Genomic DNA, 12,684 nt, shown 5'->3' on the forward strand with positions numbered 1-12,684 from the left:
ATATTTTTGGGAGGAATGGCCCTAGCCCTCACCCTCCGATTGAACAGGTACCAGACGTGCTCAATGGGATTGAGATCCGGGCTCTTCATTGGACATAGCCGAACACTGGCATTCCTGTCTTGCAGGAAATCACGCACAGAACGAGCAGTGCTGGTGGCATTCTCATGCTGGAGGGTCGTGTCAGGATGAGCCTGCAGGAAGGGAACCACATGAGGGAGGAGGATGTCTTCCCTGTAACACACAGCGTTGAGATTGCCTGCAATGACAACAAGCTCAGTCCAATGATGCTGTGACACACCGCCACAGACCATGACGGACCCTCCACCTCCAAATCGATCCTGCTCCAGAGTACAGGCCTCGGTGTAAAGCTCATTCATTCGACGATAAACGCGAATCCGACCATCACCCCTGGTGAGACAAAACCGTAACTCGTCAGTGAAGAGCACTTTTTGCCAGTCCGGTCCAGTGGCAGTTGGTTTGTGTCCATAGGCGACTTTGTTTGCCGGTGATGTCTGGTGAGGACCTGCCTTACAACAGGCCTACAAGCCCTCATTCCAATCTCTCTCAACCTATTGCGGACAGTCTGATCACTGATGGAGGGATTGTGCATTCCCAGTGTAACTCGGGCAGTTGTTGTTGTCATCCTGTACCTGTCCCGGAGGTGTGATGTTCGGATGTACCGATCCTGTGCAGGTGTTGTTACATGTGGTCTGCCACTGCGAGGATGATCAGCTGTCCGTCCCGTCTCCCTTTAGCACTGTCTTAGGCGACAGTACGGACATTGCAATTTATTACCCTGGCCACATCTGCAGTCCCCATGCCTCCTTGCAGCATGCCTAAGGCATGTTCACACAGATGAGCAGGGACCCTGGGCATCTTTCTTTTGGTGTGTTTCAGAGTCAGTAGAAAAGCCTCTTTAGTGTCCCAGGTTTTCATAACTCTGACCTTAATTGCCTACCGTCTGTAAGCTGTTAGTGTCTTAACGACCGTTCCACAGTTGCATGTTCATTAATTGTTTATGGTTCATTAAACAAGCAGGGAAACAGTGTTTAAACCCTTTACAATGAAGATCTCTGAAGTTATTTGGATTTTTTCCGAATTATCTTTGAAAGACAGGGTCCTGAAAAAGGGACGTTTAGCTAGCCAGATCCAGGACAGGTGTTGCCGAGGCGTAATGCTCCTGTACAACTCCTCAGGGACAAACGGAGGTAAATGTGGACTGTATTTGAGGCCCCCGTTGTGGTCGTCTGTGGTTGAGGCAGTGGAGACCTACATAAAGGGGAATCAAGAGAGAACTCAATCCTTGGCTCCCAGAAACTATGTGAAAGACCATGTAGTGTTTGTATCGTTTGTCTTTTAGAATATTATAATGTATTTAGCAGACCCTTTTATCCAACGTCACAAATTGCATACATTTTCTTATGGGGGTTACAAAATCTATGTAGGTTATGAACTTTTGTCACTTTCATGATCAAGATGTGCAGGTATTGATCGAACGTTTTGCTGTACATGAAAGGATGATTGATGATTGTGTTTTATTAAATGAATGGACACATTTTAACAGCCATAATATTGCCATGCTCGGGAACATAAGCAATGGTACGTTATCTAGACAGGTACAATTTGTCTGCATCGGACTGAGTTGGTGAGGGGTAAGAGTGTTGACATTCCCCTGCTCCCCCTCTCCTCCATCTCCCCTTCGTCCACAAAGGAAGCCTTTCTGTCCGTTGACATGTCTGCTTCAGGTGTGAGAAGTGGAGACTGGGTAGGAAAGAGAGGGCGGTTGGTTCGGAGGCAAGGTATGGCATGTGGATCTGAAGTGTGAAGGACCAACATATCCTGGACAGCTCCGTTTACTGTATCTGTCCTCCCATCCAGGTTCTGGGTATATCTGGACATACACACGCTACACAAACACACACACACTCGCCCAGAGCAAGAGGACCAAGAGCCCGGATCCAGCACCAGGTACCTGTATCAGTGTAAATGAAGATTGTTTATTGATTTTGTTTTGGGTGTTTTTTTATCTGTTTACTGGGGGAAATGCCAACTTTGCACCTGCTACAAAATCTGAAATGTACCTTCAAATGTTACATGTAGCTCTTAGTCTTCCTACTTGAAATGTACCATGTAGCTCTTAGTCTTCCTACTTGATTCAAACCTTCTTTGTTGTATCCTTCTGTTGTCCTCTGACACAACTCCTCTCCCTAAGAGAAACCTTAAGATGTTACAGAACAAGCTAAACCATGCGGGGATAAAAGCTGTGACAATTTCTCACAGTTTGTGGTTTGCGTTTCAGTCTTTGTGTGGCCCACCACAGTGCAAAACCATGCCTCGTCTTTGTGTCTCAATGCTGCTCTGGGTCGTCCTGCTGAGTCTCCTCTCTCTAATAGGTAAGTCAGCCTGTCAGCACTCTACAGAGCGGAGAGCCTCCGAGCCTCCGCCATTTTCAGTGATAGTGGAAGGCACCCAATCCAAAATCTCTTCAATGTCATTTTAACCTATCTTGCGCATAAGAGTAGTATTGGATTGTGATGTGTACTTGGCTAAAACTCAAGTCTGAAGTGGTGGTGGCGGCCTCCTTTCTTCAATTCATCTCTCTAATATCTCTGTGGGCCTGATGTGAAAGAACAGAGAAAAGTTCACGAGCTCTCTCCTGGGTTCTCGGCTCCGTGTGCTGTAGATGGATAAGAGGAGATAGAGAGAGGAATTCTCCACTATTGAGATGTTGAATGTTACATCTGAAGGAGACGGTTATTGGCCTGCTGTTGTCTCTTACTGCAGTCTGGAGCATCTCTCGGAAACCGTCAGCTGGAACTAATTACCTCGGAGATGCAGCCGGACAGTCAGTCAATTTGTTTCCCTGGAGGGAATGTTGTCCATTAGTTCACTAGGAATGTAACCTTCTGACAAACTACTCTGACATTTCAACAGCCGGTACAGTCGACAGCAGCAAACGAAAGAACGGTATTGATTATAGTGTTTTTACTGGGTTCTGTCTCGCTGCATCAACTGTGATGTTTAGTCCTCAACATGTCTCTTTACATTGTTTATAGCCACACATTTTTCTGTCAACTTGGATTTTATTGTGGAATATGAGGAGAAAGTTTTGAAGGTTTTTCTTTCAAATGAAACGGATTCCCTCCCATGATATACATGTGTTCTTTATATTGGTATGAGGACAGTTGGTACCATTTCTTCAACAGCACACCACAATACTGTATATTTAATTGAGCAGAGCTTCTTCCTGGTTGCCTTGCCAACATAATGCACATGCAGTATTGGCTATTCAGAGACATAGATCTTTTGTCACAACATCCCTCCAAGATATTTGATTGAGTGGAAATGACGTTGTTTTGATGAAAAGCGTCTGGTTGTGGGTCAGAATAGACCAGTCGCAGTTCATTCCCTTCTTTTGCCTTCTCCCTCTTTTGTTTTCATTGAGACGGTAGAAGTATTACACTGTGCGCCTACCGTGCTTAGCTCTCTCTAGTCTCTGTTGACCAAGCTGAGCGTTTATCTTTCCCCTCTCCTATGTATCCTCCCAGACCTGGGTCCAAATACTATTCAAGATTTTTCTAACACATTTAGCGTTTGCTTCGGTCTGCCTGGAGTGGCAGATGGGCAGGGTTCGTATTTTTCAGACTATTCTATTGGTTCTACTGTGCCAGGCAAGCTCAATTAAGCCCAGATAAACCATGTTGAAATGTATTCAAATAGTATTTGAACCCAGGTCTGTTTCTCTCCACTGGGCTTTACCTTCTTCTTTGATCTGCCACGACCTTCCTATCCTCTGAGGAGATTTAATAAAGGCTGTGAATGTCTGAATGTCAGAGCAGTCCAGGGCCAGGCGCAGCACATGGCACTTAGCAGTCAGCCGCTCCATATCCTCTTCATCCCGTCTTACACCCCACTGCCTCGGTCTCCCTCTCTCTGTCCGCAACACCCCCGTCTGCTAATCTGCTGCTGCCTGCCCAGCGTGTTGGGCAATGTCATAGATAGAGACAAGGAGGGAGAGAGAGTTGATAGACAGAGATTAATACAAAAAAAGCACTCCTCAGTTAGTGAATAAGTCTATCTCTGTTTTGTCACAAGTCACCTATCAACAGGGCTGTGTGAGTCACCATGAAGACCCATATGGTGCCTTCGGTCTGAATAATTCCTGTCTTTTCTCCCTCGAACTCAGGGGCTGAGGAAACAGCAGGAGGAGAAGGAAAAGGTGAGTGTGGGAGACTGGGTAACCAGGGGTTACCAAGATGGGGTTGGATTCAATCAAACCAGCCCTAGAAATGTTGATTCAATATTTTGAGTTGTGAAATTATAGCTTGAAGACATACACCAAAAAAAAATGAAGAACACCAACTCTTTCAGACTGACGAATCAGTGTAGATGTAAGAACGCCTACTCTTTCAGACTGACCAATCAGTGTAGATGAAGGGGAGGAGACAGGTTAAAGAAGGACTTTCAAGCCTTGAGACCATCGAGACATGGATGTATTGTGTATGTGTGCCATTCAGAGGGTGAATGGGCCAGACAAAATATTTAAGTGGCTTTGAAAGGGGTATGGTAGTAGGTGCCAGGTGCACAGGTTTCAGTGGGTCAAGAACTGCCACGCTGCTGTTTTTTCACACTCAACAGTTTTCCGTGTGAATTAAGAATGGTTCACCGCTCAAAGGATATCCAGCCAACTTGACACAACTGTGGGAAGCATTGGAGTCAACATGGGCCAAGCATCCCTGTGGAACACCTTGTAGAGTCAATGCCTTGGTGAATTGAGGCTGTTCTGAGGGCAAAGGAATGGTGGGGGGGGGTGCAACTCAATATTAGGAAGGTGTTCTTAATGTCTTGTGCATTCAGTGTATGTACACACACAGCAAGGGACAAGGAGAAGTCAGAGGGACAGACGTGAGGTCAGAGGGTCAGACGTGAGGGAGGTCAGAGGGACAGACGTGAGAGAGGTCAGAGGGACAGACGTGAGGGAGGTCAGAGGGACAGACGTGAGGGAGGTCAGAGGGACAGACGTGAGGGAGGTCAGAGGGACAGACGTGAGGGAGGTCAGAGGGACAGACGTGAGGGAGGTCAGAGGGACAGACGTGAGGGAGGTCAGAGGGACAGACGTGAGGGAGGTCAGAGGGACAGACGTGAGGGAGGTCAGAGGGACAGACGTGAGGGAGGTCAGAGGGACAGACGTGAGAGAGGTCAGAGGGACAGACGTGAGGGAGGTCAGAGGGACAGACGTGAGGGAGGTCAGAGGGACAGACGTGAGGGAGGTCAGAGGGACAGACGTGAGAGAGGTCAGAGGGACAGACGTGAGGGAGGTCAGAGGGACAGACGTGAGGGAGGTCAGAGGGACAGACGTGAGAGAGGTCAGAGGGACAGACGTGAGGGAGGTCAGAGGGACAGACGTGAGAGAGGTCAGAGGGACAGACGTGAGAGAGGTCAGAGGACAGACGTGAGGGAGGTCAGAGGGACAGACGTGAGGGAGGTCAGAGGGACAGACGTGAGGAGGTCAGAGGGACAGACGTGAGGGAGGTCAGAGGGACAGACGTGAGGGAGGTCAGAGGGACAGACGTGAGGGAGGTCAGAGGGACAGACGTGAGAGAGGTCAGAGGGACAGACGTGAGGGAGGTCAGTCAGGGACAGACGTGAGGGACAGACGTGAGGAGGTCAGAGGGACAGACGTGAGGGAGGTCAGAGGGACAGACGTGAGGGAGGTCAGAGGGACAGACGTGAGGGAGGTCAGAGGGACAGACGTGAGGGAGGTCAGAGGGACAGACGTGAGAGAGGTCAGAGGGACAGACGTGAGGGAGGTCAGAGGGACAGACGTGAGGGAGGTCAGAGGGACAGACGTGAGAGAGGTCAGAGGGACAGACGTGAGGGAGGTCAGAGGGACAGACGTGAGGGAGGTCAGAGGGACAGACGTGAGGGAGGTCAGAGGGACAGACGTGAGAGAGGTCAGAGGGACAGACGTGAGAGAGGTCAGAGGGACAGACGTGAGAGAGGTCAGAGGGACAGACGTGAGAGAGGTCAGAGGGACAGACGTGAGAGAGGTCAGAGGGACAGACGTGAGGGAGGTCAGAGGGACAGACGTGAGGGAGGTCAGAGGGACAGACGTGAGGGAGGTCAGAGGGACAGACGTGAGGGAGGTCAGAGGGACAGACGTGAGGGAGGTCAGAGGGACAGACGTGAGGGAGGTCAGAGGGACAGACGTGAGAGAGGTCAGAGGGACAGACGTGAGGGAGGTCAGAGGGACAGACGTGAGGGAGGTCAGAGGGACAGACGTGAGAGAGGTCAGAGGGACAGACGTGAGAGAGGTCAGAGGGACAGACGTGAGAGAGGTCAGAGGGACAGACGTGAGGGAGGTCAGAGGGACAGACGTGAGGGAGGTCAGAGGGACAGACGTGAGAGAGGTCAGAGGGACAGACGTGAGAGAGGTCAGAGGGACAGACGTGAGGGAGGTCAGAGGGACAGACGTGAGAGAGGTCAGAGGGACAGACGTGAGAGAGGTCAGAGGGACAGACGTGAGAGAGGTCAGAGGGACAGACGTGAGAGAGGTCAGAGGGACAGACGTGAGAGAGGTCAGAGGGACAGACGTGAGAGAGGTCAGAGGGACAGACGTGAGAGAGGTCAGAGGACAGACGTGAGGAGGTCAGAGGGACAGACGTGAGAGAGGTCAGAGGGACGTGAGACGTGAGGGAGGTCAGAGGGACAGACGTGAGAGAGGTCAGAGGGACAGACGTGAGAGAGGTCAGAGGGACAGACGTGAGGGAGGTCAGAGGGACAGACGTGAGAGAGGTCAGAGGGACAGACGTGAGAGAGGTCAGAGGGACAGACGTGAGGGAGGTCAGAGGGACAGACGTGAGGGAGGTCAGAGGGACAGACGTGAGAGAGGTCAGAGGGACAGACGTGAGAGAGGTCAGAGGGACAGACGTGAGAGGGTCAGAGGACAGACGTGAGAGAGGTCAGAGGGACAGACGTGAGAGGAGAGGTCAGAGGGACAGACGTGAGGAGGTCAGAGGGACAGACGTGAGGGAGGTCAGAGGACAGACGACGTGAGGGACAGAGGTCAGAGGGACAGACGTGAGAGAGGTCAGAGGGACAGACAGACGTGAGGGAGGTCAGAGGGACAGACGTGAGGGAGGTCAGAGGGACAGACGTCAGAGGGACAGAGGAGGGAGTGAGAGAGGTCAGAGGGACAGACGTGAGAGAGGTCAGAGGGACAGACGTGAGAGAGGTCAGAGGGACAGACGTGAGAGAGGTCAGAGGGACAGACGTGAGAGAGGTCAGAGGGACAGACGTGAGAGAGGTCAGAGGGACAGACGTGAGGGAGGTCAGAGGGACAGACGTGAGAGAGGTCAGAGGGACAGACGTGAGGAGGTCAGAGGGACAGACGTGAGGGGTCAGGTCAGAGGGACAGGAGAGGTCAGAGGGACAGACGTGAGAGAGGTCAGAGGGACAGACGTGAGAGAGAGTCAGAGGGACAGACGTGAGAGAGGTCAGAGGGACAGACGTGAGAGGTCAGGTCAGAGGGACAGAGGGACGTGAGAGAGGTCAGAGGGACAGACGTGAGGAGGTCAGAGGGACAGACGTGAGGAGGTCAGAGGGACAGACGTCAGAGGGAGAGGTCAGAGGGACAGACGTGAGAGAGGTCAGAGGGACAGACGTGAGAGAGGTCAGAGGGACAGAGGTCAGAGGACAGCGTGAGGGAGGTCAGAGGGACAGACGTGAGAGAGGTCAGAGGGACAGACGTGAGAGAGGTCAGAGGGACAGACGTGAGGAGGTCAGAGGGACAGACGTGAGAGAGGTCAGAGGGACAGACGTGAGGAGGTCAGAGGGACAGACGTGAGGGAGGTCAGAGGGACAGACGTGAGAGAGGTCAGAGGGACAGACGTGAGAGAGGACGTCAGAGGGACAGACGTGAGAGAGGTCAGAGGGACAGACGTGAGGGAGGTCAGAGGGACAGACGTGAGAGAGGTCAGAGGGACAGACGTGAGAGAGGTCAGAGGGACAGACGTGAGAGAGGTCAGAGGACAGACGTGAGAGAGGTCAGAGGGACAGACGTGAGAGAGGTCAGAGGGACAGACGGAGGGACAGAGGTCAGAGGGACAGATGAGAGAGGTCAGAGGGACAGACGTGAGAGAGGTCAGAGGACAGACGTGAGAGAGGTCAGAGGGACAGACGTGAGAGAGGTCAGAGGGACAGACGTGAGGGAGGTCAGAGGGACAGACGTGAGAGAGGTCAGAGGGACAGACGTGAGGGAGGTCAGAGGGACAGACGTGAGAGGGTCAGAGGACAGACGTGAGAGAGGTCAGAGGGACAGACGTGAGGAGGTCAGAGGGACAGACGTGAGAGAGGTCAGAGGGACAGACGTGAGGGAGAGGTCAGAGGGACAGACGTGAGAGAGGTCAGAGGGACAGACGTGAGGAGGTCAGAGGACAGACGTGAGAGAGGTCAGAGGGACAGACGTGAGAGAGGTCAGAGGGACAGAGGTGAGAGAGACAGTCAGAGGTCAGACAGACGTGAGAGAGGACAGTCAGAGGGACAGACGTGAGGGAGAGGTCAGAGGGACAGACGTGAGAGAGGTCAGAGGGACAGACGTGAGGGAGGTCAGAGGGACAGAGGTGAGGGACAGAGGTCAGAGGGACAGACGTGAGAGAGGTCAGAGGGACAGACGTGAGAGAGGTCAGAGGACAGATGTGAGAGAGGGACAGACAGAGGGACAGACGTGAGAGAGGTCAGAGGGACAGACGTGAGAGAGGTCAGGGGACAGATGTGAGAGAGGTCAGAGGGACAGACGTGAGGAGAGAGGTCAGAGGGACAGACGTGAGGAGGTCAGAGGGACAGACGTGAGGGAGGTCAGAGGGACAGACGTGAGGGAGGTCAGAGGGACAGACGTGAGAGAGGTCAGGGGACAGACGTGAGAGGTCAGAGGGACAGACGTGAGAGAGGTCAGAGGACAGATGTGAGAGAGGTCAGAGGGACAGACGTCAGAGGGAGGTCAGAGGGACAGACGTGAGGGAGGTCAGAGGGACAGACGTGAGAGAGGTCAGAGGGACAGAGGGACGTGAGGAGGTCAGAGGGACAGACGTGAGAGAGGTCAGAGGGACAGACGTGAGAGAGGTCAGAGGGACAGACATGAGGGAGGTCAGAGGGACAGACGTGAGAGAGGTCAGAGGGACAGACGTGAGGGAGGTCAGAGGACAGACGTCAGAGGGACAGGGAGGTCAGAGGGACAGACGTGAGAGAGGTCAGAGGGACAGACGTGAGGGAGGTCAGAGGGACAGACGTGAGAGAGGTCAGAGGGACAGACGTGAGAGAGGTCAGAGGGACAGACGTGAGGGAGGTCAGAGGGACAGACGTGAGAGAGGTCAGAGGGACAGACGTGAGGGAGGTCAGAGGGACAGACGTGAGAGAGGTCAGAGGGACAGACGTGAGAGAGGTCAGAGGGACAGACGTGAGAGAGGTCAGAGGGACAGACGTGAGGGAGGTCAGAGGGACAGACGTGAGAGAGGTCAGAGGGACAGACGTGAGGGAGGTCAGAGGGACAGACGTGAGAGAGGTCAGAGGGACAGACGTGAGAGAGGTCAGAGGGACAGACGTGAGAGAGGTCAGAGGGACAGACGTGAGGGAGGTCAGAGGGACAGACGTGAGGACAGAGGTCAGAGGGACAGACGTCAGAGGAGGTCAGAGGGACAGATGTGAGAGAGGTCAGAGGGACAGACGTGAGAGAGGTCAGAGGGACAGAGGTCAGAGGGAGGTCAGAGGACAGACGTGAGAGAGGTCAGAGGGACAGACGTGAGGGAGGTCAGAGGGACAGACGTGAGAGAGGTCAGAGGGACAGACGTGAGAGAGGTCAGAGGGACAGACGTGAGGGAGGTCAGAGGGACAGATGTGAGGGAGGTCAGAGGGACAGACGTGAGAGAGGTCAGAGGGACAGACGTGAGAGAGGTCAGAGGGACAGACGTGAGAGAGGTCAGAGGGACAGACGTGAGAGAGGTCAGAGGGACAGACGTGAGAGAGGTCAGGGACAGACGTGACAGAGGGACAGGAGGGAGGTCAGAGGGACAGACGTGAGGGAGGTCAGAGGGACAGACGTGAGGAGGTCAGAGGGACAGACGTGAGGGAGGTCAGAGGGACAGACGTGAGGGAGGTCAGAGGGACAGACGTGAGAGAGGTCAGAGGGACAGAGGGACAGACGTGAGAGAGGTCAGAGGGACAGACGTGAGGGAGGTCAGAGGGACAGACGTGAGGGAGGTCAGAGGGACAGACGTGAGGAGGTCAGAGGGACAGACGTGAGGGAGGTCAGAGGGACAGACGTGAGGGAGGTCAGAGGGACAGACGTGAGAGAGGTCAGAGGGACAGACGTGAGAGAGGTCAGAGGGACAGACGTGAGGGAGGTCAGAGGGACAGACGTGAGGGAGGTCAGAGGGACAGACGTGAGAGAGGTCAGAGGGACAGACGTGAGGGAGGTCAGAGGGACAGACGTGAGAGAGGTCAGAGGGACAGACGTGAGAGAGGTCAGAGGGACAGACGTGAGAGAGGTCAGAGGGACAGACGTGAGGAGGTCAGAGGGACAGACGTGAGAGAGGTCAGAGGACAGACGTGAGAGAGGTCAGAGGGACAGACGTGAGAGAGGTCAGAGGACAGACGTGAGAGAGGTCAGAGGACAGACAGAGAGGTCAGAGGGACAGACGTGAGAGAGGTCAGAGGGACAGATGTGAGAGAGGTCAGAGGGACAGACGTGAGAGAGGTCAGAGGGACAGATGTGAGGGACAGAGTGAGGAGGTCAGAGGGACAGATGTGAGAGAGGTCAGAGGGACAGACGTGAGAGAGGTCAGAGGGACAGACGTGAGGGAGGTCAGAGGGACAGACGTGAGAGAGGTCAGAGGGACAGACGTGAGGGAGGTCAGAGGGACAGACGTGAGAGAGGTCAGAGGGACAGACGTGAGGGAGGTCAGAGGGACAGACGTGAGAGAGGTCAGAGGGACAGACGTGAGAGAGGTCAGAGGGACAGACGTGAGGGAAGACTTCCTTGGTGCCTCCACACTACATGGTGTTGTTCCTTATCATATTCCTATAGTCAGTCACACCGTTGTGTTATGTTTGAGTTGGGAGCTGTGGAGTGTTGTTGTCCCAGCCTGCTTTTCCAACGTGGACCAGGCCCGCTCTCCCACAGTGAGAGGCCTACCTCTGGGCTTAGGGGATGTCCAGTGCCGCTCGCCCCTGACTGGTCTTTAATCAACCATAAGCCTGAGATGCTCAACGGGGGATTTGGTTTCAATTCGAAGACGAGACGTTTTTTTTACAAGGTATTATATTGACTTTGGTTAAAGGAATGCGGCTTAAGCTGAGGTTGTAGTGAAGGGGTGACAGAGAGTTGAACACGGAGAAATGAACGAGGCTGCTATGGTTGGTGTAGCAGGGAGGAAGGCTGGGAAGTGGGAAAATTGCCAGAGTAGATTTTCCCATTGGTGAGGCAGACTTCCCTTTAGCAAAGGTTCCGTACAGTGGTTCTATCACTGTCACAAACACACATGTATAATCAATGAATACAGATTGTGTGTTGATTGTGTATTATACTGAAAATAATGTATGTAGTAAACGGCTATCAATCCATGTCAAGTTGTGTCATGTGACCAGTCTTAGTGAAGTGCAGTATCATTCACTCAGCCTCTGATTGGTTCCCTTTTGACGTCCTCTTCTCTTCTCGTGCTCTCATTGGTTCCCAGCAGCAGATTTGGGGCGTGAGAAGCGCAGCATGCCCAACTGGGCTCTGACCTCCTCTGACTTCTTCGGCTGGGTGGAGGCTCTGCGCGAGTACGCTGGTTATGAGAAGATTGAAGACCTGTCCAGAACCTTCTGGGCACACTTCCCCTCCGCCAGCCGCCTGGGCTATGAGCTGTCCAACCCTGACGAGGAGTGAGGAACCACAACCACAAATATAAAAACTGGTGAAGGATCAGTTTAGCCTTTTTTTAGATCCAAAAGAATAAGTGTATATGGACAGGGGGACAGAGTAGGAATGCTGATCTAGGATCAGGCCCCACTGTCCATGTAATCTGATGAATTGTGATCTAAAATAAAGAAACTGATCCTAGATCAGCACTCCTTCTCTAAGAGGCTTTATGATTACGGGACCAGAACTAGAACCAACAGCTCTCTACTGCATGCAAGTAGTGTAGAATATAGAGGCCTACTCTATGTCCTCAGAGGACCCTGGAAAAGACATGCATTGACACCTACTAAAGAGGAGAAAGGGAGGGGATGGAATGTCTGTTTGGAGGTCATGTGATGCTCAGTACTGTACGTGGGAGAGAGAACACACGTTGACACCAGATCAGGCCTCTCATTCACTTGACTTGTTTTGTGCCCATGAACAATAAATCTGCCTGCGTTCTGTGTGTGAAACTGCTTTTCCACGACCCAATTAAACTCCCAGGGCCCTGGAGATTGAATTCTTGTGAATAGTCTGTTTCTTTAAACTTGAACAGTCGCTGCATGCTAAGCTCTCCTCCCAAAAGATGTGCGTGGCGCAGAAGTTAAAGTTGTTAAACAATTTATTCATGGAAAAGTACAATCGTGCAGCAGCTATCAACATGTTTGTCAGAATCCTGGCTCGCTTGAAACTACTACTCACTCGGGTCTAGTTTCCCGAACACAGATTTAGTTTATTACTCAAAATAA

General features: G+C 52.7%; 1 protein-coding gene across 2 annotated transcripts; it reads left to right on the top strand.

Annotated features, from left to right (window-relative positions):
- The first annotated feature begins 1,899 nt into the window (after positions 1 to 1,899).
- Positions 1,900 to 12,433, top strand: otos2 (otospiralin 2). 2 transcript variants are annotated; one of them, XM_052499230.1, is made up of 4 exons: positions 1,900 to 1,968; positions 2,300 to 2,393; positions 4,187 to 4,219; positions 11,730 to 12,433. In XM_052499230.1, exons 2-4 carry the CDS (start codon positions 2,330 to 2,332, stop codon positions 11,921 to 11,923), a joined length of 291 nt encoding a protein of 96 aa, XP_052355190.1. In that variant the 5' UTR covers positions 1,900 to 1,968; positions 2,300 to 2,329; the 3' UTR covers positions 11,924 to 12,433. The 2 variants fall into 2 exon arrangements, with proteins under 2 accessions (XP_052355190.1, XP_052355191.1); XM_052499231.1 differs by having other exon boundaries at positions 11,733 to 12,433.
- The last annotated feature ends 251 nt before the right edge of the window (positions 12,434 to 12,684 follow it).

Source organism: Oncorhynchus keta, chromosome 37, assembly GCF_023373465.1.
Source record: "Oncorhynchus keta strain PuntledgeMale-10-30-2019 chromosome 37, Oket_V2, whole genome shotgun sequence".
NCBI lineage: Eukaryota > Metazoa > Chordata > Actinopteri > Salmoniformes > Salmonidae > Oncorhynchus > Oncorhynchus keta.

Bases quoted from the DNA above. Each gene is read 5' to 3' on its own strand.
- otos2 (XM_052499230.1), top strand. From the start codon at position 2,330: ATGCCTCGTCTTTGTGTCTCAATGCTGCTCTGGGTCGTCCTGCTGAGT. The intron at 2,394-4,186 runs GTAAGTCAGCCT...CCTCGAACTCAG, and splicing joins GAGTCTCCTCTCTCTAATAG to GGGCTGAGGAAACAGCAGGA. The intron at 4,220-11,729 runs GTGAGTGTGGGA...ATTGGTTCCCAG, and splicing joins AGCAGGAGGAGAAGGAAAAG to CAGCAGATTTGGGGCGTGAG.